Source organism: Glossina fuscipes, unplaced genomic scaffold (genome assembly GCF_014805625.2).
Source record: "Glossina fuscipes isolate IAEA_lab_2018 unplaced genomic scaffold, Yale_Gfus_2 115, whole genome shotgun sequence".
In the NCBI taxonomy this organism is placed as follows: domain Eukaryota; kingdom Metazoa; phylum Arthropoda; class Insecta; order Diptera; family Glossinidae; genus Glossina; species Glossina fuscipes.
The window spans coordinates 250,916-276,689 of record NW_023998458.1 but is presented as its reverse complement, the minus strand read 5'-3'; the positions used below and the strand labels follow the sequence as shown (position 1 = coordinate 276,689).

At 33.6% G+C, this 25,774-nt stretch overlaps 1 protein-coding gene across 7 annotated transcripts in view; it reads left to right on the top strand.

The window, feature by feature from the left end:
- LOC119640089 (Down syndrome cell adhesion molecule-like protein Dscam2) overlaps window positions 1–25,774 on the top strand; it is a 106,890-nt gene that overhangs the window by 39,361 nt on the left and 41,755 nt on the right. For all 7 annotated transcript variants that reach the window (XM_038037881.1, XM_038037883.1, XM_038037879.1 and 4 more), the window contains exons 5-12: window positions 4,306–4,467; window positions 5,781–5,930; window positions 6,010–6,130; window positions 12,214–12,331; window positions 13,270–13,493; window positions 18,386–18,513; window positions 18,579–18,679; window positions 18,806–19,010. In XM_038037881.1, coding sequence (XP_037893809.1) covers window positions 4,306–4,467; window positions 5,781–5,930; window positions 6,010–6,130; window positions 12,214–12,331; window positions 13,270–13,493; window positions 18,386–18,513; window positions 18,579–18,679; window positions 18,806–19,010 — 1,209 coding nt within the window. The remainder of the gene's footprint in view (window positions 1–4,305; window positions 4,468–5,780; window positions 5,931–6,009; window positions 6,131–12,213; window positions 12,332–13,269; window positions 13,494–18,385; window positions 18,514–18,578; window positions 18,680–18,805; window positions 19,011–25,774) is intronic.

The following is a 25,774-nucleotide window of genomic DNA, read 5'->3' as shown; positions in this document are numbered from 1 at the left end:
TTACAACATATTGCGTCATTTAGTTTTTCAAACCTTTTATATAACGCATCGAAGCAAGATTCAGACACTCCATCAGCTATATAGATTGTTGGCCAACTTCAAATTCGGAAGGCACCGTCGCTTTATTTTGTCCGTCTGTCCATGTGCCGAAGTGTGTAGAATCTATGATAAACATTCTCTCGTTCGCAAAATTGAAGGGGACACACTTACAACGGCCGCATGCCCGTACACCAGAAACTGCGAACATCTTTGCCTTCCACGTTTTCTGCTTGTTATTCATAAAGTATAACACATACACCATACAAACTTTTATCTTGAAAGTAGAAGAAAAACAGCCCCCATCCGTATGCCGTACCATCCTATACCTTAGGCTATGATAATTTAGTTCTTTCGTTTTTTTTTTTTTCATGATCATGATGGTGATGGGTATAAAAGATTAGGTAACGATCGAATGTAAATTTCTTAGTTGTTTTCTCTTTTACGTTGTTGAAATTGAAAGACGTGGATATAAAAGATTCGGCAATAGCTGAACGAAATTTTGTTACTTTTTTTGATATGCTTGACAGTTAACCATTTTATTGTTGACCGTAAATATAAACAAACCTCGCAAAAGTGCTGCTGATGGTTTGCAATTTTAATACAATTTATAAAATGCAGAGGGAAAACAAAAACAAAAGAAAACCACACGGGTTTAGCAAAAAAAAAAAAAAAAAAAAAAAAGAAAAGATAAATAAATAAATAAATAAAAAATAAACAAACAAACAAGTCAAATGATGTAAATGGGGCAATATACGTGTAACCATATTTGCTTTTTTGTGTAGAGACCCATGAAAAAGACCCGGCTTGACACACTCAACCAAGTATCATTAGAGTAATCAAAGCAATTTTCAACAAATGACTGCGGTCGATGATGTTGACAACTGTATATACTGTCACCTACGATATTTGTCAAAATAACAAAACACAGCAAAATTCAAAAAGAAAAAAAAAGCAAACCAACAACGGCAGCAATCCTTACACATCATGACGATAAACATCGAAAACGACACCGACAAGAATGTTTAGTAGAAGAACGCATACAAAAAAGCTTCTCCTTCCTTCTTTGCTTCTCACTGTATCTTTTTATATATATATACATATATATGCATGTATATGTATATGTATATGTGTATATATTGTTTTTTGTCTCATATAACAATTGTTGTCTGTAATGATTGTTGTCATTTCCTTTGAATGTATTGCACAAACGAACATATACGCACACTATGGGGGGAGAGTGGGAGAAAGGGAAAATAGAGAGAGAGAGATAAGTATGTATAAATAAATGTGAATACTATTTGCCTTGAAGGCATGTTGTAAAGTTAAAGCAAAAGTGTTGACAACACTAAAGTGTGCGTTGCCAACAACACAACAAGTAATCTGCTAAATGGCCAAAGGCTCTTGAGATTGTAACAAATTATATTTTTACTCTTGTTAAAGTAGATTCCCTTCTGTAAGCACAAATGAAAAGCAATTGTCTTTTATTTATAATTGAGAATAATGTTTTGTTTACTGCATATGTCAAATTCATATATATATGTATATATCTATGCGTGCATATTTATTCATGTACATGTGCGTGTGCTCATTGACCTTATAACATTTACTTATAATTAAATCATGAATTTGAAACGTTACCTGTCAGCTACAACGTATGATCATTCATTCAATCGTTCGTTCGTTCGTTCGTTCATTCATTCATTCATTCATTCATTCACTCATTATCTCTTTCATAAAGTCATTCATTCGGTTTTCATTTGTGTTTATTATTTTATTACATTTTTATAACGTTTTGCCCGATGCTCTCTGTGCATTTTTGATTTCTTCTTTTTCACACTTTCCTCTCATCTCATAAATTTGAATTTCATGATATTTACGTTCATTCTTCGTAAACTTGCACACGTGTAACATGAGGTTACCTTTTTCGGTTGCTTATTTCTTTTTTTGTTTTTGCTTTTTTCAATCGTTTATACAAATGTTGATTTTATGGCATTTTATTTACAAGTGTTTGTGTGTTTGTTGATACCTTTTTTCTTTTTTTTTTTTTTGTATTTTTTTGTCATGACGCTGCTACACCTTTTATTCTTTACGTAACCTACGTATGTATGCTTTTTATATGTAGAGGTTTTTTTCCATACAATTAAATACAACATTCACTGGTTTTTTATTTTGCACACGACTATATTCATCTGGCAGGTGTTTCGTGTATCGTGCGTGAATAGTTTTTACATAAATATTCAGTTTTTTTTTAAGCACTTTATTTCTTTTCCCTCGTTCGGTATATATTTACAGAAATTTTTCAGGGACTGACATTATTATTATTACTATTATAGTTTTGTTTACTTTCAACAAGTGTTTCAAAAACAAAAAGAACGAAAGGGTTGCGATGATGTTGAAGGCAAGCAACGCAAACATCACAGTCTTTCTTTGTATCTATTTGTAGTTATGATAGTGTGTGCAAGAACGTGAAAAAACTTTTAGGAACTTTTCATAATATCTTGCGATACTCAGTTTTCATTTCGAAGAACTCGTTGAAGTATTCATTAAAACAGCTTTTTAAAAGAAAAAAGGTAAGATATAAGCTGACTTGAGGTAAAGCTATGCAACACCTAGAACAACATAGGGTGCACTCGACTCTAGTAATCAAATAAAAATAACTGTAAAACATTTGATGTGGTTGCGGACATTTTCTGAACATCCCTCAACAGCAACAAAATGTACGTTTTAGGACTTCCAGCTTTGAGCTATATTTAATTAGGGCTATATTTAGGCTCGGACGACTTTTCATATAAGGACTCCCGTGAAAACATCGTAAAATATATATGTTAAGAGGACAGATGAAGAATTGCATTACACGAAAGGTAAGGTGTAAGTCGTTTAATAGTCGGTCTAGATGGATGGTAAAGCTTTGATTTGTTTTTTAAAATAATTTTTTTTTTTCATTCAAATACAAAAATGAAATTTTTTTTACTAACTAGTAATTGAGAAATTGCGTTTAAGTTGCCTATCGTTAGGCAAATAACATATAAATATATTTAGTGCAGCAAACTTTATCAAAGTAAGCGTTAAAGTGTGCTCGTTGCTTAGCAGACAGACATGCAGACGTGGTTTCCCAACTGTGAAACACACATGCTGGGAAAGAACTTTAAACCCAAATCCCTTTGCGTGGCTGTTCTCTGGTATCCGTGACATGACCGTTTTACTTGTTCTTGCTTGTCGAATAACAGCCAGAAGAAAGTCGGTAATTTCATGAGTATTTACGGTCTCACATCAGATTGCAGAGCGACTGTAGATCAATTTTCCTAAGAATATTAATTAATTGCTTTTAATGTAGCATAATGCGAATGAATTGCATAAAGCTTTGTCTGTTTCGATGCTGAAATAATTCTTGGATGGATTTTGATATTACGAACATAATTAAGTGCACACTTACCATATGGAGCATGGTTGCGCTTCTCGCCTTTAATGGGTATGATCGTACATGTAGATTATTCGGAGGTTACTTCATTTGTAACGCGTGAGTGGATCGGCTCAATAATGCTGCACCGTCGGCCTTCGGTCTTATTTATTTATTTTCTTTCAACAAATGTGCCCTGGTTGAGGAAAAAAATAAAAAAAAAATTTTTTCGTAGTATTATGCGATTGAGTTGTGTCCCCTGCTTAGGCAGTTCCCCTCGCCGCAATCTTTAATTTAATTTTACAAGCACCCAAACTCCTTGCTTCTTCTACTCATTTCAAGCCGGTCTTTACTACCCTTTCCTATTTTTCTTTACACTATTTCGAAGCTTTGCTTGCTTGCTTTGCTTAGCCCCTTAAACGCTTACATGAGACTTGTTGTTTATTATATACGCATCGTCACTTGCTGGAACATTATTATCGTATATAGCCATCGTTTCTACCCTAAACATATATTTATTTAATTTCATAATTGAATAAAATTTTGCATGCTTTGAATTTCGTAACAAACGGTCCACTTTGTACGTTTATTTACCTTACAAATCCTGTTAACTTTATTTGTTATCCGATACATGAACAAAAAAAAAAAAGAAAAAAAAAAGCAGAATAAAACTGAAGAAACAACCGGAAATAACACTTTTGTTTTAAAACTTGCAGCACAACTTGCGTCACATTGTGTACGTTACACTACACAACACTATTACGACCATCGTAATAAATGTGCTTTCAATTTGTATTTCTGTTGTTATTGTTGTTAATAACGCTCTTTTATTTTTGGTTTTTTGCTTTTCTCTTTATTGTATTATACAGTAGTGCGACGTCAGTTTCATGTACACGTGGAAAGTACTGAAGTCTTTTTGGGAAATTCAGCGTTGATTAAGTGCGCCATACCGGACTATGTGCGTACATATGTTAAGGTAGCCAGTTGGCAACGTGGCGATGAGATACTATTGCCGGATCTGTCGGATGTGGGTAAGTATTGTTTTTGTTGTTTTTCTTTTTGATGTTGTAATTGTATTTTTTGTTGTTTTTGTATTAATATTCCGTTGGTTTGTTTTGTATCAACGTTTGTTTATTATGTGTACAAAGGTGTGTACACATTTGTATTTGTTTTCTCTATAATGATTGTAAACAGTTTGAAGTTCAAAGAATCTCTCGGTCCCTGCATTTGCATATGTGTCATAGTTTTACGTTCAACCCCTCCCCACCCCTCGCCTTTCCATTTTACGTTTATCTATGCAGTTTTACTATTGACTTTAGTGGTAGCTGCTGTTTTTATTTATAAACTGTTGTTGTACTGTCTGTATTGGTTGGTCAGTCAATTGGTCGATTTGGCATTGTCTATATTCATCCATTGTTATTGTTGTTGTTGTTGTTATGTTTATTTATGTTTTGCGCATTTTCTTTACTTCCGGTGCGTGCAAAAAATGTACATTTCAGTTTTATCTACCTTTTCATAGGAAAATACAATTTTTTCTCTTTTTCTGTCTGGCGGTATTTGTTAACATTCCACGACGCACACCATACAAGCATATCATACATTATATATGCATATGTACATATATAAAGCATGGAATATATACATATATGCATAGATGTATATATATATATACATATATATATATATATATATATATATGTGTGTGTGTGTGTGCTCTCCTCTACAGCTGCATGCATAAATGTTGCTGAAATCTCCATTCATTCTGTTGATAAGTTGTTTTCGTTGTAGTGCTTTTCGGGTAAATGCATGTTGTATCTATATGTAGCTGCGGTTTTTGTTTTTTTTTAATTTTTTGTTTTTTTTTGTTCTTTACAGTTGACATTTATTGGAAAATGTTTTCATGTTGTCTGCCGTGAAAGTATTCATGTATTTAGTATTTATTTTTCGGCCTTTCATGTGCTACTAACTCCGTCCGTCTGTCATTCTCTTTACATAAGCATTTTATGTTGTTGGAAATTGTTTACTTTTTTCACTCTTACGAAGAATTTTCTTTTTGGTTTGCTTCTTTTGGTTGCGTTTTATTTTGTTCATTTATTTGATACATCCATCACCCTATTGCCTCTGACTTCCATCTAACAATTTGTTAGAGATTAGTTATATTAATGTCTGTTTGCTTGCACATGTGCAAGGCTTTTGCGATTTGCTTGTTTATTTTTTATAGTTTTTATAGTTCATCAAAAAAACAAAAAAAATATTTTTTCATATTTTTTTAAATTAAATTTTTCAAAAAATACATAAAATTCTTTTGCATTTAAATCTAAATGAAAATTGTATTTATTTCTAGCCGGTCGTTATGTTGTTCTCTCGACATCGGGTGATTTGTATGTGCGGTCAGTACGCACTGAGGATAGCTTAGTTAAATATTCTTGTTTAGCCACTAATACGCTTAATGGTGATAGACAACGTAGTGATGCCGTTATGTTGCAAGTAAAAGGTACAAAACTAATAAAAATAAAAAGAGGAAAAAAGTAATTTTATATTAATATTCATTACTCTCTTTGTATCCTGTAAAGAATTAAGTCAAAATCTGGCACCACGTACAACGCAGAAGCCGGTTATGGATATTCATGTAGAACGTGGCAATGATGTACATATGCCTTGCAATATCCAAGGAAATCCTTTTCCCATATTTACGTAAGTTTCATGATTTCTTTCTCCGCAAATCAATTCATTGTCTAGATCTTGATTTTATCTTTTTATCTTGATAAAGAAACTGTTTTTTCTTATCCGAAATTATGATATACATTTAATTAGTTATTCAATTGAATTTTAAATATGCGCAGATTGTTTACAAACTATAGATAAGCTTGAGGAGGTCATTCCAAATAATTTCAATATAATAGACTAAAAAAAAGGGGTTCTTTGGTAATTTTTTGTTGGAAGTAAAAGTGGGAGAATAACACCATTTGAGGGGGTTATATTAAGCGAATCTTAAAGAATTTAAAAAAAATGTATTTTTGAAAAGTGTTAAAATATGGCAGCACACCACACGCTTTGGACAGATCTCTAGCTCATAGACTTTGTGGCACGCAGCATAACTGGTCTAAATTTGAATTAAAAACAAAAGGAAAAAATCATTTCATCTACATTCTTATATCTAGTGAAACACGTGGGGTTTTTGAAAATATTGATTTTTATGTACTCAGCGAATTTTCTTGAGCGAAAAAGTGCAATTTTTGATCAAAAAATTGGCTTAAATTGACTTGTGGAACAAATACTCTGTTTCGATACACGCGTTCAAAGTTTTGACATACGTTATACAAGGGCTTTTTGTCACGAAAAATTTTTTATTAATTTTTTCTATTAGTCTGCGATTCTCTCTTTCTCTTTCCTCGAAGACTCAGTGCTACAATCTGTCTCTTTTGCAAAATCTCCCAAAGGCTGTTGAGCTTTGTTGTGGAAATTGTGCGATTGGATACCAATATCTACTTTCAAAATTTTTATATCAGTCACTAGGTCCAAGATATTTTGCTTACGGAAGTTCCGAAATTTCGAAGAAAACAATTTCTGCGAGTAATGGATTTTTTCCACTTATACTAGAATGTTCCAATCATCGATTGAACGAAAAAAAAACTGAATTTTTTGAGAAAGGTTTTATATATCAATATTTTACTTTTTATTAATTTATTTACGGAAGTTTTACAAAAGTTCAGTATAGCAAAGAATAGTACCAATGTTTTGGGCTCAACTATTGGAAACGTTACAGTTAAAAAAGCCAAGCTGTTACTTGCCCAAAGCAAATTAATTCTTCATATGTTTTTTTTTGGCCTTACTTTTCATGATTATCATATTATTACTCTTTATAATTTCACAATCCTATAAGAAAATGTGAAAACTAACGTTGCCAGGATCAAGGCAACTATAAAGAAACTTCAAGAACAGGGGCTCAATTTTCGAACAATTGCTTTTGATGTACGTTGCCGAAAAGAAAAAATTTAGTTCGTTTAGGCGTTAGTTGCTTACTCAAATTTCTACATGTTCCTTGCCATCTCATGCGTTTCCTGCACCGCATCTACTGCACTTGAAATTCTATAGGATTTGTATATTTTATTTATTTCGCTTCGCACTCATCACTTAAAAGGTGTACAAATAACTTCCCTCGGTTTATTTTTTTACACTGAAGTGTAAATAAGATCTACTTTTTCAAAACTTAATAATCGAAATAAGCAGAATCATTATTTATGGCCTTTTACCATTTATCGGACGGCTTATGGATGCCCTCATGGTAGAAACTTGCGATGTTAGAGGTGAAATAGCCATCAGCACGTTTTCGCAGCTCTTCAACTTCTATGAACCGTTGATCTGGTAAGTATAACTGCATCGACATGAATGAATGGTAATCGCAGCGGAGCGTGTCTGGAGAATACCGCGGATAGCGGTAGAACTTCCCAGCCTAAGTTGAAGATCACTTTTACTGCAGACGTGCGCACGTATGTGAATTTTCATCGTTTTTAAAATTAACATTTCTTTACAAAATTTCGCGAACTAGTTTCTCATCGTTTTGTAACTTTCTGCATTTTCATTGCAAGCCAACTTAATAATTTTCGTGGCTTTAGCTGCATTCTTTCCAAGTTAATTCAGTTAAAAACGTAGAAAAAGTCAGCTCCATAAATGACATCCTTTTCTATAAAACTTCAATATTCACATACAATCATCTTGTAAACAATTGAAATTTCCGCCGTTCAAACATCAATATCTGAGTTACTTGAAATGCCTGAATTTAGCGTGAGAAATTCGTTTGTACACCTAATAATTCACAGATTAATCATTCGTTACTTTTTGTGTCAAGTGATTCATGAAAAAGTGCGGAAAGAAGACGCGTGCACAAGCCTGCTCGCTAAAACTAGAAGACATAAGTAGAAGTCTGCTCTACCTCCGATCTCTAATCTGCGAGAAATAATGTTGCTAGTCACTTAGAGATACAACTTCGATCGCACGTCCTTTTATTCTATTTATTGAAGTACGTAATAAAACATAAGTTAAACCACATGTTCAAATAAAAATAACAAAAGTTTTTATTGTTCACAATGTGAAACTTTTATCCCGATGACTGTTCATGAAAACTACTTTGTAGAAGTACAAGCGAAATCTTGTGAAGGAATTTATTAAAATGTAAACCATATTTTCGGACAAAAAAGATATCACACACATAAGAGGCCGACGACGAGGCCAATTTTCTGTTTTGAATGCTTAACATTGTTCTGATTATGGCGCACTCTGCAAGTCGTGAGACTATATTTAAACTTGCACTTATGCTATAATGCTTGATCAGTTGCTTGATAATGCGAATTACGGCTTGAACTCGAATAGAACGTCGCGACATTAGATTGAATTGTTTACCAAATCGTTCGAGTGTTGATTGTAATATTTTCTTAATTGAATTATATTGAAACAATTAATCATGTTAGCCATTATATTGGAATTGATTATTAAAAGTGATTACATTAATGTTCTGTCTATTATTTATGATTATTGCCCTGTTATGACATTAAAATGACATTTTATGGGATGCTCTTAGAGCGAACTGCATTAACCACTCTTAATCATATCTTCCATAATGACTTATGATAATGACTTTATCCTCATGTAATGATTTTTTTATCTCTTTCTCTTGACATTAAATTACCATTAAGTTAACTTTGAACAAGTCGAAAAATGATATTCATCTAGCAACGAATTTCTGATGCACCTACCGTCTTGCATAATCTTTTATTAAATGTGGACGTGCCAGTTGATGGCCTGAAATATTTTCATGTTTTCATACGCAACTTATGGCATTGAATATATAAAGTTTGAGCGGATATATGCAACATCATGAAGGACATAGGCTAGATCTATCCTCTATTATCACGACTAATTCAGAAGCTTTTCTTGCGGTCGGCTTACGAATTACTTCACGCAAAAATAACCCAATCGTTTTTTTTGGGTTTGATCGGACAAATATGAAATTTTGCACACAAGGTAGCTCGATAACTGTGTCGCGTTGTAAAAGCATGTCAACTTTTGCTTACACTAAACTTTGGCATATTGACATGTTGTGACCAAAGATGAACGTTAGTACAAATGGCTTGAACGGGATCATCATAACGCCGCCGTGTATTGAAATAGTTAATTGCATATTTCGTTTTTAAAAATTCTTGGCAAAAATCTTTAAGAAATTGTAAATTAAAAAGCTACACATGACCGTAAAGAATATAGATATGATGCGATCATTTTCAGAGCAATCCGTGACATAAGCATTCCGAAAAAATGCAAATGTGTTGGCATATAAAGCCAACAATGTCCAATCTTTAGCATTTTACGATCGAAATTGGCAAAAATAATGATTTCACGCATAAATTTCCTGTGTGTTGAGTTTGGACTGTACAGATCTATTTTTCGCACCCTTACTCATACAAAGATTGTCACGAATAGTAAGCCTGCTGCTCAGAGTAGCAACAAAGTAGAATATTTGATGTCCTACAACATAGGTAGGTGAAGAATTGTGTTAGGGGCTGCAGTGTAAGGTACTTGGTAGCTACATTTGCTCAGCTATAATTTGTTTTATACATATTTTTTTATTACACGCATATATATATGTCTATTCTTAAAAATTCAAATCATATCTTTTGATGTACGCGCATACTTCTAAATACCTTCATATATAAAACTCATAAACTTCACTTAACTATAATCTATCAGTGATTTGTTGAACATAACTCGAATGCTTGCACACTCGTTTAAAAACGCATGTTTGCCCTCCCCATTAGCAAAATTTATAGCACAGAGAGATTCCCTTCCTCTGTCGCGATACGCATACCAAGCATGTGTTTTTAAAGGTACTTTTCTTCTTCTTCCTTTTTTTTTTTTGATTTTAAGACTAATAAGAGTAGAAGAAGAAGTGAGAGAGAATCTCTGAAATTCTTCTTACTTGTTGTTTAAAGTATATAGACACACTTAAGGTGCAGGTAGTTAAGAGATTGCGCGCCAAAATGTTTGTCTGCGGTTTAAGCGATAATTAATGGGCGCATTAAAAAGCACGATATGAAATGTCTTTATGTTGGATTAACGACGGTGTTTATTGAATTTTAATAAACTACTTAAAGGCAAGCGAATAAATAAAATTCTTCTTCCCTTTCTCTCTTTTCTTCAATTATATGACTGAGAATGACTTAGAATAAGGTTTCGACCGTTTAAGTGGTCTCGTTATGAAACTATGCTTTGTTGAGTGCTACAAATAATTTTATTCTTTAGATAGATGGGAAATTTTCTTCAACTTTGTTGAAAATTAAATGAGTTTAGATTTCTCCCTGAATAAAAAAAAACTTCTCTTAATTTGATTAACTAAACTTTTGTATATTTGTTTTTTTCATTTACGTTTTATCGACTGTACATTCTTTTAAAAATTAATTATCAGATTGAGAAAGGAGTACATATCGAAAGGAAGTAATGAAAAAGAAAAATGTACTCAATGTGCATTAAAGTGTTAGATTCATAATTTTCCACTTATCACGTACGGCATAGTCAAGTGAAGATTACACTGCCATCATCATATAGTCTCGTAGGTAACAGTTTCGAAAATATTCGGCTTCCTTGTGCTGCCCCGCCATCATTTTTGTACAGAGTACTGCGCTACTAAGAATGGAATTGGATATACGAAATCTTGTAAAAAAATTTGGAAATGAAAAATTGGTCTTTATGCTGCAGTCCTTCAAACTTTTTAACGTCATATAGTCTGTAAAAAAAAGAGACGAAGTATAGCATATAGCTCGCACCTCCGCCATTCTCATATTATTGCGTTCATTGAAAACTCCCTCGTGGAGCCATGTACGCTTTAAAAGATTCGACATAAGCTTAATGTAATCTTTTTATAAAGATTTACATCTTAGAAAGGATTAAGGGAAATTTTTTGGATCGGGCTGCCGCCATTTTGTCAATTCAATTTCACGTCATATCGAAATCGTGTTATTGAGGCCTAAAAAGTTGTAGAACGTTCCTCCGATTACGTTAAGAGCGGGAATAAGCTGCTAGTGAACAATTCAATAAGAAAAAATGATGCAAGAGATCTCTTTCAAAGCACTGTTAGCCCTTTTGACGTCTTTCATAAGAATTCCATGTCGAAACGTCAGCGTTCTTCTTGGATATTTCTGGAGATCGTCATAGTAATGGAAGGGCTACACAAGCAAGCAAGTCTTAACAAAAAGGCGAGCACTGGTAAATAGATAGAACAAGAAAAAAGGGAGGAGCGATGAGGAAAGGACTTGTCTTCAGTGCTAGTAAAATTTACCCCATTCTATGCTTTGCAAGCTAAGTCATGCTGAAAATTGTTGATACTACGTAGTCGTAGTCATAATCGTCCGACTAATCCTCTCCCAAAAGAGATGTCGCGAAAGTTAGACTTCACCGTCAATGTTCGCCTGACTTGTACTACAGTTTTTTTTGACAGGTTCGGATAGTCGTAATTCGTATGTAAAGTCTAGCAATATAAATAAGTGCAAAGCACCTAAAGGTAGTACGATTGCATGGAGAATTCCTCTCTTACGTCGTTGCATTAAGATTACATTCTACCCTGGGAAAGCATAAAAGATTTTTTTTACACACTTCTGTTACTAATGAGATTACATAAGCTTGACTTTTTTTTCTACTCGTCTTCTGTCTTTGGAAACCCTGTAAGGCCTACAACTATTAGCTTAATATATTTTTTTTTTCAACTTTTTTTTTATTTTTTTTTTTTGTAGGTGGTATCGTGTTTCAGATTCATCAGCTTTGTATCCCATACCATCATCACAGCGTATAATACTTTCGCGTACATTGTTGCTTATCAAAAATGCTGACGAACGTGATGCTGGCAAATGGGTAAGTATATGAACTTCTCTGTATATGTATGTGCATAAATACGTGTGTGGAAGTAAATGAATCTCAAACTTGACGACTGTAAAGTATAGTACAGTGTAGTAGCAATGTTGACTGACTAACAGAGTTTCTATTAAGTAGGAAGAAAGTTAAATAAGTGGTTGTGTGCGCGCACACACACACACACACACGCATACATACATACATACAGGCAGGACAACGGGTTTATAATGTTGGGGTGTGAGAGGAGGTAGTATATAAAGTGTTTGCCATTACACTTATTGTTGTTGACTGTCGTTAAAGCTCTTGCTGTTACTGCTGCTGCTGCTTCTGCTGTTACTATTGCCACTACTGCTACTACAACGCAGCTGCTGATTATGACAACATTGTTGATGGTTTGCTTGATGTAGGGAAGAAAGCTACTGTCTCTACAGTTGATTCTGATTCGTGTACCTACCACATAAATGCGGCATGATTCTTTCTTGCCAGACAAACTGTCACGCTAAACAGATTGAAAGACTGAATGATTGAATGAATGAATACATACATAAATGTAGACGCGGACAGGAAGCAAACAGGGGAAAATGAACGGGATTGTTCATATCTAAATTGATTTAAATTCAAGTGGATTTTATGACAAGTACAAGTGGCCTCTCTTCATGTGGGGGAAGCTATACATAGATTCGTTTGTTTGCATTTATGCCGTAGTTCGAGGAAGGCTCAAGCGATAATGAAGAACACGATTTAAATTTACATAAAATCGCAATTCAATGGCACACGGATTAAACGATTTTCTAGAATTAAAGGTTTAATAAGAAAAAAAGTAAAAAGTAAAAAACAGAAACGAAATGAATTTTTTATTATTTTTTTCTTTATTTTTTTTCAATTTTACATTCACGCGTTTATTCTTTTATATTATACATGCATACACATGCATATAGATTTGTCAAGCATCGAATCAATTTGGTGAGCAGCGCGTGGAGATACGGTTATTTGTGAACTCGTATGTGTCGGTGCATATATTACCACAAGTTCAAATTGTCAATTCAGGCGGAATAGCAATTTTCAATTGTTCCACAACGGGCTCGGCAATCGATAATATCGAGTGGCTGCATAACGGCAAACCATTGCAGGAGGATAATGCATTAACTACCGGCAGAGATAAGTAAGTAACCATCTATTCCTACCTACCTCTATATGTCTAAAACTACAAAAAAAAAAAAAAAAAAAAAAAAACGAAAATTCGCTAGTAATAGTAGTCACATAGATATGTATCTGTGAGAGCGTTCGCTGGAGCAGTTTGTAGTCAGTAACATTTAAAATTGTCTTGCAGTCAAGTATATGCTTTCCTGTATAGATTGGTTTAATGTTTATATACGTATCGTATTCATGTATGTGGGAACGGCACTGAACTTTTACTTGGAAACACTAAATAAATTTTTTTTTTATCCAGTCAATGCCAGAATTTCAATTCGTTAGGCTGCATTTTGTTTAGTTATACAGTAGTTGTTGTTTGTTTTTCATACCTACCTTACAAGGTAAGGTTTAGTTTTGTTAGTCTATATGTGAATACTAAATAGATACTGCTCAAAAGATATATTATTGTGATCTTTATGGTTTCGCCTGTCCGTCCTTCCGTTGTCAAAGCTCCCCAAATTCACAGGCATTAAGTTAGTGAACGTGCAAGCCATCTAATATACTTCGTACTGCACACGTGAAGCTTACAAATTGTTCAGATTGGTTCGTAAGTTAGTCAATGAGAGCTTCGAAAGGTAAACACATTAAAGTCAGAATTATCAATATTTTACTAACAGTAACTTACAATCTACGAGCAGCAGTTGTTGAGATAGGACATCTTTCAGACATTAACCAATGAGGGAACGAAAGTATTTTAAAGTTAGTTACCATCGAGTCCAAATAATTTTTCACACGAGGAGCAATAGTAATCGAGCTAGAATATCGTACAAACATTATAGCCTTTGCGAGAATGGAATTATATCAACTTCATCTATCTTCAAGTCCAAGCTATTCTTCATACGACCACGAAACGGTTTCCATAGCAAGTAACGAAAAGAAAACGTTTTTTTTTTTTGGAAAATTTGCTTACACGTAATCAGAGGATAATAGAACAACAATCTAATTAAAAGTGTATTAAATCTCTTCCACGTAAGGGGAGATTTTTCTCAACCTATATGAGTGACTGCTCTATTGAAATCATTGAAAAACTCGTTGCCAAAATGGTTCCGATCGTTTCGTTACTTATTCCCAACAATTGACTATAGGTTTGCTTTGTTCGCTTGTTCAAGCAGAACCGCCATACCTGTCATGCCATAATTTTAGTAAGAACTTTAGCGTGTTCACTCATTGCGATGACTTGTAATCTAAAATTATTTTTATCTGCTTTTAATCGCTTGCTAGTAATGGGGTAAGAAGGTCCACAAATTTGCTTTTTCCTTGGGATTATTACGGTAGTAACGACTTCCCATATGCTTTAAAAAAAAAGGATTAAATTACATAGAATAAGATGCCTACGTTGCCGTAATAGGCTACTTTTGAAGCATTATATTTTGAAAAAAAAAAAAGAAAAGGGAATACAGAAAACAGAAAAACCCATTAGTTAGGGAATATAGTATGAAAAGCTTCTAAAATATACTTTTGTTTCTGCTTTTATTTTTTAAGGCCCATGTAATACCTAATATGTAAATACTCAAAAAATTTGAAGTCTATTGTTTTTTTTTTAATATTTTTTTTCTTTTGTTGTTATTCCCTTTTTTGAACTCGCTTTGTAACCCACAGTTTCTGCCTACACTTTCTGCCCGTAAAGTCTCAGTGCGAGGCAGTCAATAGTTTTGAGCAGCATGTATGTGCAATTTTATTTACAAATTGTATTTTATTCGTTCCGAAAACCGATTTTGTTTCGTTTTTTTTATTGTGTTACATTTTTATGAAAAAATTCCGCAAAAAATTAACAATTGTCTGTGAGTTTCTATTCAGTGCTTTTCAACAAAAGCATTTCTCTGCACGTAAAAGTTATGTCGAAAATCATTTTTGTGCAAACTAACAATTATTTTTAATAAGTTTGGAAATTCCAATGAAAAGTTGAGGTCATTTAATGACTTTCATTTGCAAAATAAAGTTGCCGTAATAAATGCCGTGTTTTAATAGGGTAGGCAGACAGTGTTCACTAAGAACATTCGTATTTTACCGATTATTATTCCTATCCGTAACCGATACTTCCTTATTACTTAAATTTAATAAAATTGTTTTTGCAGTTGTATACGATGAGCAAAATACATCCAGATAAGAAATGTCTAGATTTTTTGAAAATTTAGTTAGAAGATTTATTGAAAAGAAATTTTAACATGCATCACAAGAAAACATTCTGTACGCAGCGATAGGACTGTAAAAATCAAAAATATCTCTGTTGGGTATTTCCATGCGTCCATGCGTTCCGCTTCATTTGTCAATAGATTATGATAGGAAAACTTACCCTTGTTTTGTGATTATCCACTGTGCCCTACCTTCCAAATTCAATAGCCCAACAAGGGCACGCTATTCTAATTCATTCAACTTGAAGTTGTGGGTATTACTAATATTCCTAAACCACGCTGTTTCTACAGCATTATTTACTTATAAATCCTATCACTTGTCTTAACTCAATTATAACTAGATGGTGGTTCCTGCATGCAATCTAACGTTGTGGTTAATCCGTTTGGTTTTCCTGTCTCGTGACCGAAATGTTAATAGAACAAAGGAAGGAAGTCGGAGCAATTACTATTGTCGTTTCGGCGAAACCTATGCCCGACATGATCGATGTTACCAATTGGTTTTTAATCAAATTCGAAAGCAGCTGATCCGATGACTCACCTACTTTCGCGTCATCTTAAGATTAATATTTTAATTCTCAAAGAGGTAACTCTAAGGTAACGCTTAATCTGTGAGATAACTAAGCTATGTCAGATAACAAATTAACCTAATCGTGAGACCAAAACGAACGTCCGTCCGTCTTTGGTGCTCAAAAGATTCAATTCCAAAATGAGAAAATGATATTTAAGAACTATCGTTCTTAGACCGACAGCGTATATATGCGTTATTGCAAACCTCCTTAGAGTTTTGTTTCGTACATTCAAAGTTGCTTCAGTAATTAGTTACATCTTGTAATTAGTTACATCTTGGCAGGGTAGATCTTCGTTGGGTTATTCACAATGAATACTTGACCATACGATATCTGAGAACCAATGAACGTCTGCAGATAAATTTGTTCACAATTTGTCTAAAGTTTTTTTACCTATGTATGTGACTTTGTATCCTTCTGTTAGTTCTTGAATTCATATCTATTATATATCTGGGTCCTCCCTGCGTTCATCTGGTGCCTGTTCTGAAAACAGAGCTGGTGGGCTCTTTCACATGTACTTTCTAAAACCATAACCATTGCGGGAGTATTCCTAGGCAGAAGAGGAGAAACCTCTACACGACGTAAGTGTGTAGTACCTTTCCTATTGGCTTTATTTCAAATATATTTAGCCGAAAAAGGACTAAAACTTGTTAGGAACTTTTAGGCATATCCTAGTTATTTAGCTTCAAAGTGGCTTGAAATTGAATTGAAATCAGATGGAAATTGAACTCGAATTTATTTGATGGAAATTGGATTAAACTAAGAATGAATGGCAGGGCATGTGTGAGCTTACTTTTATTAACAATCCAAAAAGTGCAGCAAATTTTATCATTTCTTTAACTAAGAAATAATTCTTCAGCCAAAGATTAGTCTATAATATGCTTTAAATCGGCAAGCATGCGATACTTCAATGTTTTCTAAACGTGATTGACCAAATGATAGCATTCGGGCTACATTTATATGTTCGGTTGATCTGTGAGCATCTGGTTTACGTCTCATTTACAAATCTATCTATCTAATCTTAAATTTTTGTTATTGAATTTTCAAAGCGTAATCTGTTATTACTCAAATGTTTGTAATTATCAAGAATTTTGATAATCAATGCTCTCAAAATAATCGAAGAACAATCGAACGGTAATCGCAATCAATAAATTTTGGCTCCATTTTCTAAGGCATTATTTGGTGTTTTGCTATGTTTTTTCTTGGCTTGTTAATATTAAATAAAAACTGTAAAGTAAGATTTAATCTTTACTTTGGCTTACGGGACTGTCAAATGCTTTGCGAGAATTCATTGCAGTCTTGCGAAAAATCTTGGATTCATTGCTGGATCTGTAGCTTTGAGGAAGCGCATCGTCATAACAAGTTGAGAAAACATATATATATACGTATATAAGCAATTTCCGGTTCCGTGAAACAGCAGATCGATGAAATTGCATAGAGAATAATTTCTCAACGGGTAGTTCCACGATTACACGCTTACTTCGAATGTATTTTTTCTTTTTCTCATGGGTAGCTTTATGGGATTGAAGAGGGAAGGAAGAAGTTGTAGTAGTAAATTTTTGTTTATATGTGTGTGTGTTTGTGTCTATAAAAGAAGTCAAATAAGTTCATTTGAAATGATAGAGCCTCTACGCATTCCAAGGCCTCGACTAAAGACCGTACATAACAAGAGGTAACAAGATGGCAACGTCAGCAAATATTTAGCAAAAAAAAAAAGTAAATTTTTCTTAAACTCTCATAAATAAAATTCAACAGATGTTATTATGTTTAGTTTTGCTGGCCGTACTCCAGGAAAAATTTTTTACACAAAAAAGAAAGCAATAAAAATTAAAATAACAAATCAAGCGTAAAGTGTTTATGCTTCGATGAATTTATTAGACAAATACAAACATGTACACGCAAGAGCAGTGTGTATTTGTGTATGAAAATATTTATGTAAGTAAGTTTGTACATATGTAGACATTTATGGATAGATAGATTACTTAGTTACGGTTTTTTTTTTCTTTTGATTTTTTTTAAAAAGATATGTAGATTTTGTGTTTTTATGAAAAAAATAAATAAGGATTTACAGTTGAACGGTTATATAAGGGTTTAAAGTTTTCAAAGTTTAGATAAGAAGTTCATTACCTTCTTTTCTATTCTTTTTTTTGTTCTTTTAATAGCTTACACTTCTTGTCGAAGGCCTCATTACTAATACAAAACGTAGGACGTGGGGATCGTGGTGTTTACCAATGCTTAGTGGAAAATCATAAGTCAAGTGCTCAAGCTATGGCTGAATTGAAACTGGGCGGTAAACGTTTGTTGTTGTTATCCCATTGAAAGCATTTATGTCATTTTAGTTTAATATATATGCAGATACTGTGCCTGAATTGATTTACACATTCATTGAACAGAACGTACGGCCGGGACCTTTAATATCGTTGAAATGTTCGGCCAGTGGGTCACCGCCGCCACAAGTAAGATGTTTTTCTCTCTTACTTATTGTTTCTTATTTTATTTGAAGAGATTCTTCTTTTATGCAAATTAAGCGAAACATAAATCTCTTGATTGTTAGTGTACCCTTTGATTTTTCTTTGATTTAGTTTTCTTGGTTATTGGATTCTCAGCCAATTATGGATGTTTCCTTGCATCATCGTTTCGCTATTGGTCAGTTTGTTGACATGTCTGGCGATGTGATCAGCCATTTGAATATCTCCCACGTAAGACCAGATGACGGAGGTCTTTACAAATGCATAGCTACTAACTCAATGGGTGGTGTTGAACATTCCGCGCGTTTAAATGTTTATGGTAAGTCGAATAAAACATTTTTTTAACCTTATTTGAAGTTACGTATGTTTACACGGCTAACTAAAGTAACGAGTTTAGAGCGATAAGAACTGGTAGTTATATTAGAAGAGTTGAGAAAGCTTTCTTCGACACAATGTACCACGAGCTACGAATCACGTTATTTGCGATAAATATATTCACGTAAAAGTTGATGTTCTTCCATTAACTGCTAACGATATAATGAACAGACTGAAATTACTTTTATGGCGGATCATATCATGTCTTCGATGAACACGTCTATTAAGCATCAATTAGGAACCTATTATGATATTAGAAAGTAATGGACATTGAGTTCCTTCAGTGCTCTGGTTAAGGCGATTTTGCTTATGTTTATATCACAGTCATTTTCGAACTAGTTTTATGGACAAGCTTTGATTTATGAAGTATATGCATAAAATTTTAATTGCTTATATCAACATTTGTAACTCTGTCAACTTCAGCGGCAGACGGAACAGCGGACATGCAACGGAATTTGAATCAAAATTTTGCAGCTATCAAAATCTCTGAACACTCTTCTCGTCTCTAAGACTGCGCGTTTGTGTATTAAAAGCTTTCCTTGCCGGCTTACAAGTTGGAAATTTTCGCACAAAAAATACGTATCAACATATCGACGTTATTTTTCATTGAATTATTCGAATACGTCCTACATCCTTGGCTTTTTAATCGGTTTGCAGTGGAGTAAAGATTGCCACTGTAGCAACTCAATACCATTACCTTCTATTATACGGTTTCCCCTAATTGTTCCCCTCATCTCAATTTTATCTTCAATAACGCGATTCTTTAGCTACAGTAGGTAAATTGGAACATTTGTTGTAATACCTACCTACCTACCTACCTGTCGAAATTGTTATTTTTCCCACATATTCGGTTCGTATCCTTTCATATTGTCGTTGAAGAAATGTTCTTTCTCCCAGATTGTCATCGACAAATTGAGATCGCAATACTAACATTCTCATACACAGCACCCCTCCGTTCATATTTATGCCTTCACGGCGAGAAAGTACTTTCGCATGAACTTTTCGCCTATTTGATCGAATATAGCGATGACATATACCAAGTTATCATATTTGAATAAGAAAACTTGTAAAAATTAACCGCAAGCAAAAGGAAATTAAATTCTTTCAATCGGAAGATGTGTTTTTTATATTCATTCTAGGACTGACTAACTTTAACATTATTGTATTTTTCAAGCTTTTTAGCTACGGGGGCCTTTCTACATATAACCTATAGCACATAAGTGCAAATGTGATTTATCAAATATTCACTAAAATAAACGTATAATGATTAGATATTTTTTCCCCCAATTTGCGAGAATCCTAACCAAAGATAGTTGGGAAGAATTCTGGACAGGTTAAGAATAAAATAAAGGTAGCGTCAAATGTGGGAGTGATCCTAGAGATAACTGAATATATCATTGTTTCTCAAAGTAACCTCCTTTTAGCTCGAAGCATTTTTTCCGACGATATTCAATAACCTCCATACGCTATTTGTGGTCGGAAGCACCGAGCTCCCACCATTAACAGTAAACTTCTTCTTTTCTATATAATTCGGCTGCATAAAATATGGTGGGTAGGGTGCGTGAAGAAATAATTCGAAATTCGCAGGTTGGTCCAATAAGTTATTAATACAAATAGCAAAAATTGAGGTAGTCGTGTGAAATCGTGGATGGACTTAATGAAACAACGCTTCCTTCTTCAACAAATCGGCAGATATTTTCTTGATTGCTTGACTTAAACTTAGCAATAACTTCGCAAAATGCGAAGAATATAACCAAAGAAAATTATCTAACGTGCATCCCAAGAAAGTAACATTACAATCTTGGCAGCAGAGAGACTTGTCTTCGCCTTATTTTCGATCCGATTCATAATATTCATGATCCAGTTCATGATATATTTGTTTCAGATGCGAAATGGGCCCATAATTATGACCCAATGAATTTATTTTATTAGTGTGAAATATCGTCGACCACTCGATTGGAAGGCCTTAAGGACCTCTTCCCATTGTAAGCAAATGCGACATCTTTCTTGCCTGTAGCTTAGTTGTCTGCATATTCACAAATTAATAAAAAAATCTGTAGTACATTCTAAAACGCCTACAACGAGCAGCTTTAGTTCGACATTAACTTAACAACATTTTGCGAACTGAGCTCTCCGCCGAAAATGCTTAGAATCGGATCAAGTTGTCGACCATTTCCCATATAACGCCTTATTTTGGAAAGTCGTTGTACCAATAACTGTATTTTACTCTGAATCAATTTAAATTAATCTCAATCGGTTCATCCTACAATACCCTGTAATGACTTACTCTTCATGAATAATAGACATTTTTATCTTTATGTTCAAAACTTACCACATTTTACCGGAAGATAAGCATTTCTAAATGACGTTAAGGGGAAAATAAATACGATATGAAGATTTGGTCCTCAAGCGCACCACTAGCTTTTATTCTTCTCTATTTGTTTTTGCATTATAAACTTTCAGCAAAAAAAAAGCAATGAATTCTTTCATTATTTACTATAATAAACAAAGGAGAAAAGAAAAAGTTAAAAAACATATATTAAAATTTTCGCCTGTTTTCCTCTCAAAGTGAAAAACGTACAACAAAGAAAATAATCTATAAAAAAACAGTAGAGAAAAAAGAAGAAAAAAATGCAAAATAGAAATAGATAGAAAGAGAAAAAGAAACAGAATAAATAGTAAACAAATTGAAAATATCAAAATGAAAATTGTCATGATTGAAAATGCTTACAAATATATTTACAACGATTTTTATACACAATTTTTGCATACAGTTTTTACATATCTCTCACTCGTAACCAAGGGTTTTGTCATCTTTGTCCCATTGCTGCTAACAAACAATCATCTAATATAACCTTTGAAGAGCTTATTGTTATTTATTCTACAACAGGATGGAATACATTGACAACAGTTTAGCATCGAAGATGTTTTTGTATTTACCATATAATGCAATATTATGTAAAGAATTTCAGTGAAATTCTCCATGTCGGACGTTTGTGCTTCACCATCGCAAGATAACGAGCAAACAAACAAATAAGCCTCAAGCTTTTATATATATTTTCAATCGAAATTATGGGACAGGACTTCGATGAGAATAGAAACAACAGCCATACCACCAGCCATAGCCATAGTAGTCACAGACAGCAGTTGAATTGTATTGCATTGCATTGCATTGAATCGAACGGAAGAAGAAGGGTATGCCAGCGAAGGGCGTTCTCGATGCATATAACTATCGTTTGTGTTAGGGCAACATTAAAATCAAAATCATGTTTACTGAACATGCTTAGTTTATATAAATCTACATACGTACATATTCACTTACAGAGATAAACTCTTTTTGTGGTTGCTGTTATTGCTGCAGCTTTGTGAAAATATCACTGTTTTTTACAAATTTTAAATAGCAATAAGTGTCGTAGTAAATATTTAATATCCTTTTTAAAAAAAATGTCGTAAAAAAAGGAAAAACCAATAAGCGGTAACGGTAATGAGATTGGATTGAGGAGAAAAACCAAGACCGAAAGGAATTTTAATCTAAAACGATAACAATAAAATTCTACAACTTGCACGAAGACGTGGCAACTCTCAAGTTTATGTTTATTAAGGGCATGGTTATTTCAAATTTGAGATCGTTATCTAAAAGAGTGGAAGAGTCGAATTTCTAAAGGCGTGGTTACTTTTCCGACTTGTAAGGCCACCATTACGTACGTCATAATACTAACATTTCCATTGGAAATTGGAGCTTTGCTTCTTAATTTTTTTAAAATGGACATATGGACACGTATAGATGTTGATCCCTTCATTTCGATCGTACGCAAAGACAGATGTATCTATAGATATTCAAATGAACGCATAGATGGATCCATAAACGGGCGCATAAACGGACGCGCACACGGCTTTCTATGTTTATTGCTATAATAGGGCATATAAACAAGTTTACGTGTGAACCGTGTTATCAAGTACAAACACAAAGCGTCAATCGAGAGGAAATGCGAATGTATGTATATCGATATACAGATGTGCGCATAACAGGAGTCATAAAGCGGCGAATAGGCAGATTCAAACATGGGATGACAAGAGAGAGCACGGGCAGGTGAATAGACGGATACATACGCGTAAGCATAGGCAGACGCATATCTAAACCTTGATCTATAACCTGAACGTGTTTGTAAACGGACAAGCTTAGAGGGGAATTTCCTTATAGATACACTTGCGTACAGCAGGGCCTTCACATAAGCGAAAAGAAAAGAAAGCCATAGTAAGCATCGGGGTCTTCCTTGCGTTAGAGTTGCAAATCGAATTTTCATTTAATGTATGAATAATTTTAATTTATTTCAACTTGCCTTCAGTTATTTTTAAAAATTCTATAAAGCTTTATTTGTACATTTAACCTTTCTTGAAAAGGTCAGAGATGAAAAAAAAAAAACTTTCCCGTAAAATGTTCAATTTAATTAAAAACCAACATTTCGTAATTAATTAGATTTTCTCAAAAATATTTTCTTACCTTGGGAAATTTATTAAACAAATATAATCAACTATAAATGTAATATATGTGCATATGCATATACATACATATATGCAAATATTTAAGGGAGTTTATCTTGTTTCGTGCATAACACTTGTTCAGAATTTTCGTAGGCATTTTTGCCTGTCGATATGTCTTAACATAACAAATGTCATAAGCGTAGAGAAATTGTAAGTTAAACTTGATTTTATTATACATTCATTGTACTCTCCATATGCGTGTGTTTAGGTAGTATAACATTGTACTTACGCATATATATATATCCGTAGTTTATATGCGTCTGACATATAATAAATGTAGAATATCTTTATGCACATATTTATATAATATAATGTAGATATATGTGCATATATACATATCGATATTTTATATCGGAAAACTAACATTTGTCTAGTTATGGAAATTTTGCATTTTGCAGTATATCGATGCATATATATATTTATATATAAGATAACAAATACACACATACACGTTTCTTGCATTTTGTGGTACTGTATTGTTAAATGGCAAACCGACTTCGTTCCGAAATATTCATTGCATGCCATATAGAGAAAAAAAAGCGATATTTTAAATAATATACTTTAGGAAAATAGTTTGACTTTCTTAGCTTTTGGAAATTTTTATTCAAAGTATAAATAATTAATATTGTGGAAACAAATATTTTCTTTAAGTTATTTATTTCAATGCAGAATTATTATCTATTTATCATCTCGAGGAAAGTATAGTTGGTTAGGTGCATAGTTTTAGCTCGATCCCTATGAGATATACTTACATTTGCCTGTCTATTGTGCTCCTCAAAGAGGGAGAGTAAGAGAGAGGTAAAGTGAGTGAGTGAGTGTGAAAGAGAGAGAGAGCGAGAGAGAGAGAGAGAGAGAGAGAGAGAGAGAGAGAGAGAGAGAGAGAGAGAGAGAGAGAGAGAGAGAGTTTTTTATACCCGACATCACTGATAGTATAAGGACGCACTAAGTTTTGTGTGGATCTATGCAAAACCCGGAAGGAGTTGAGATAACCTCGCCTTATTTTGTACGATATATAAAAGGATTTTGAATCACTATATGAAACGATTTAAGCTTTTCTATCCATCTTATGTTCTTTGGCGCTATTTGATGAAACATATTTTGGACTAGAGACGCACGCTATTGAAAATACTTTTTCGACCATTTCTCATACACAGCCTTATTTTGGAAGATCGTTGCATGAATAAACTGCAGAGTGATGTAGGATATATATTGGTGAATTATGAGTGCTCTTGTTTTCAACAACTGAGGCATACGTATTTGAATACAAATTGAAAGGGGCACACGTTTGGTTTAACTTTGTTACCGAAATTTTTAATTTGCTTTAATTAGTACCCAAAACCCAGTTTATGCTTCTCGATATCAGAAAAGCTTCATCGTAATTTGTATATGTTTCTCGACAACAATTTTGTGATAGAAAGATTTTTCATTCGATAGGAAGAAATATGCCAACTTAACCGGCAGCTGCATCCTCTCTACTCGTCACAACTCAATTACAGTCCCTAGCTTTCGGCTTTTCTAGATATCGAAAACCGGACTTTTATGTCCATATATGTCCATTTATGGTGTTAAGATTCGTCATAGATTGATGAAGTTTTAAAGAGTACTGCATAGCATAGAACAACGCTGCAGCAGATCTGTCGCAAATTATTTTATTTAGGCTTCGTGCTACAAGCCAAAAGCAAGCATAACTTTTCCTTTTTATACCGTATATTATTTGTTGTATAAAGGTATATTAGGCTTGCCCGAATGCATGCAAAAGCTTGCCAGAAACTCCAATTGGTTCAACTTTTTCTTAACCGCTTCTAGCCTTTGCTTTGTTCATCCATCCGTCCGTCCGTGTACCTATCTGAACTGTCAGTATGTACTATTATCGATATATATTCGACTTACTATTCGTCTCGGAATAATCTTTATGAATCTCTTTAATCCTCTTCACGTATCTGCTCGTTGACTTAAGGTACGACCATGTTTTTTTGTCTTTATCCTACAAGTCGCAGTTTGCCAAATGGTTCAATTTGGTATTTTAGCGCACGAATGACTTCTATGGAAAAAAATCGTTATATAGAAAAAATTAGTTATTTTGAATATTTCGAGACTGTAAAATTGATAAGTAACAGTACTTAAAATGTGTAAATGTATAAATATTGAATGAGATGAGACTCCATC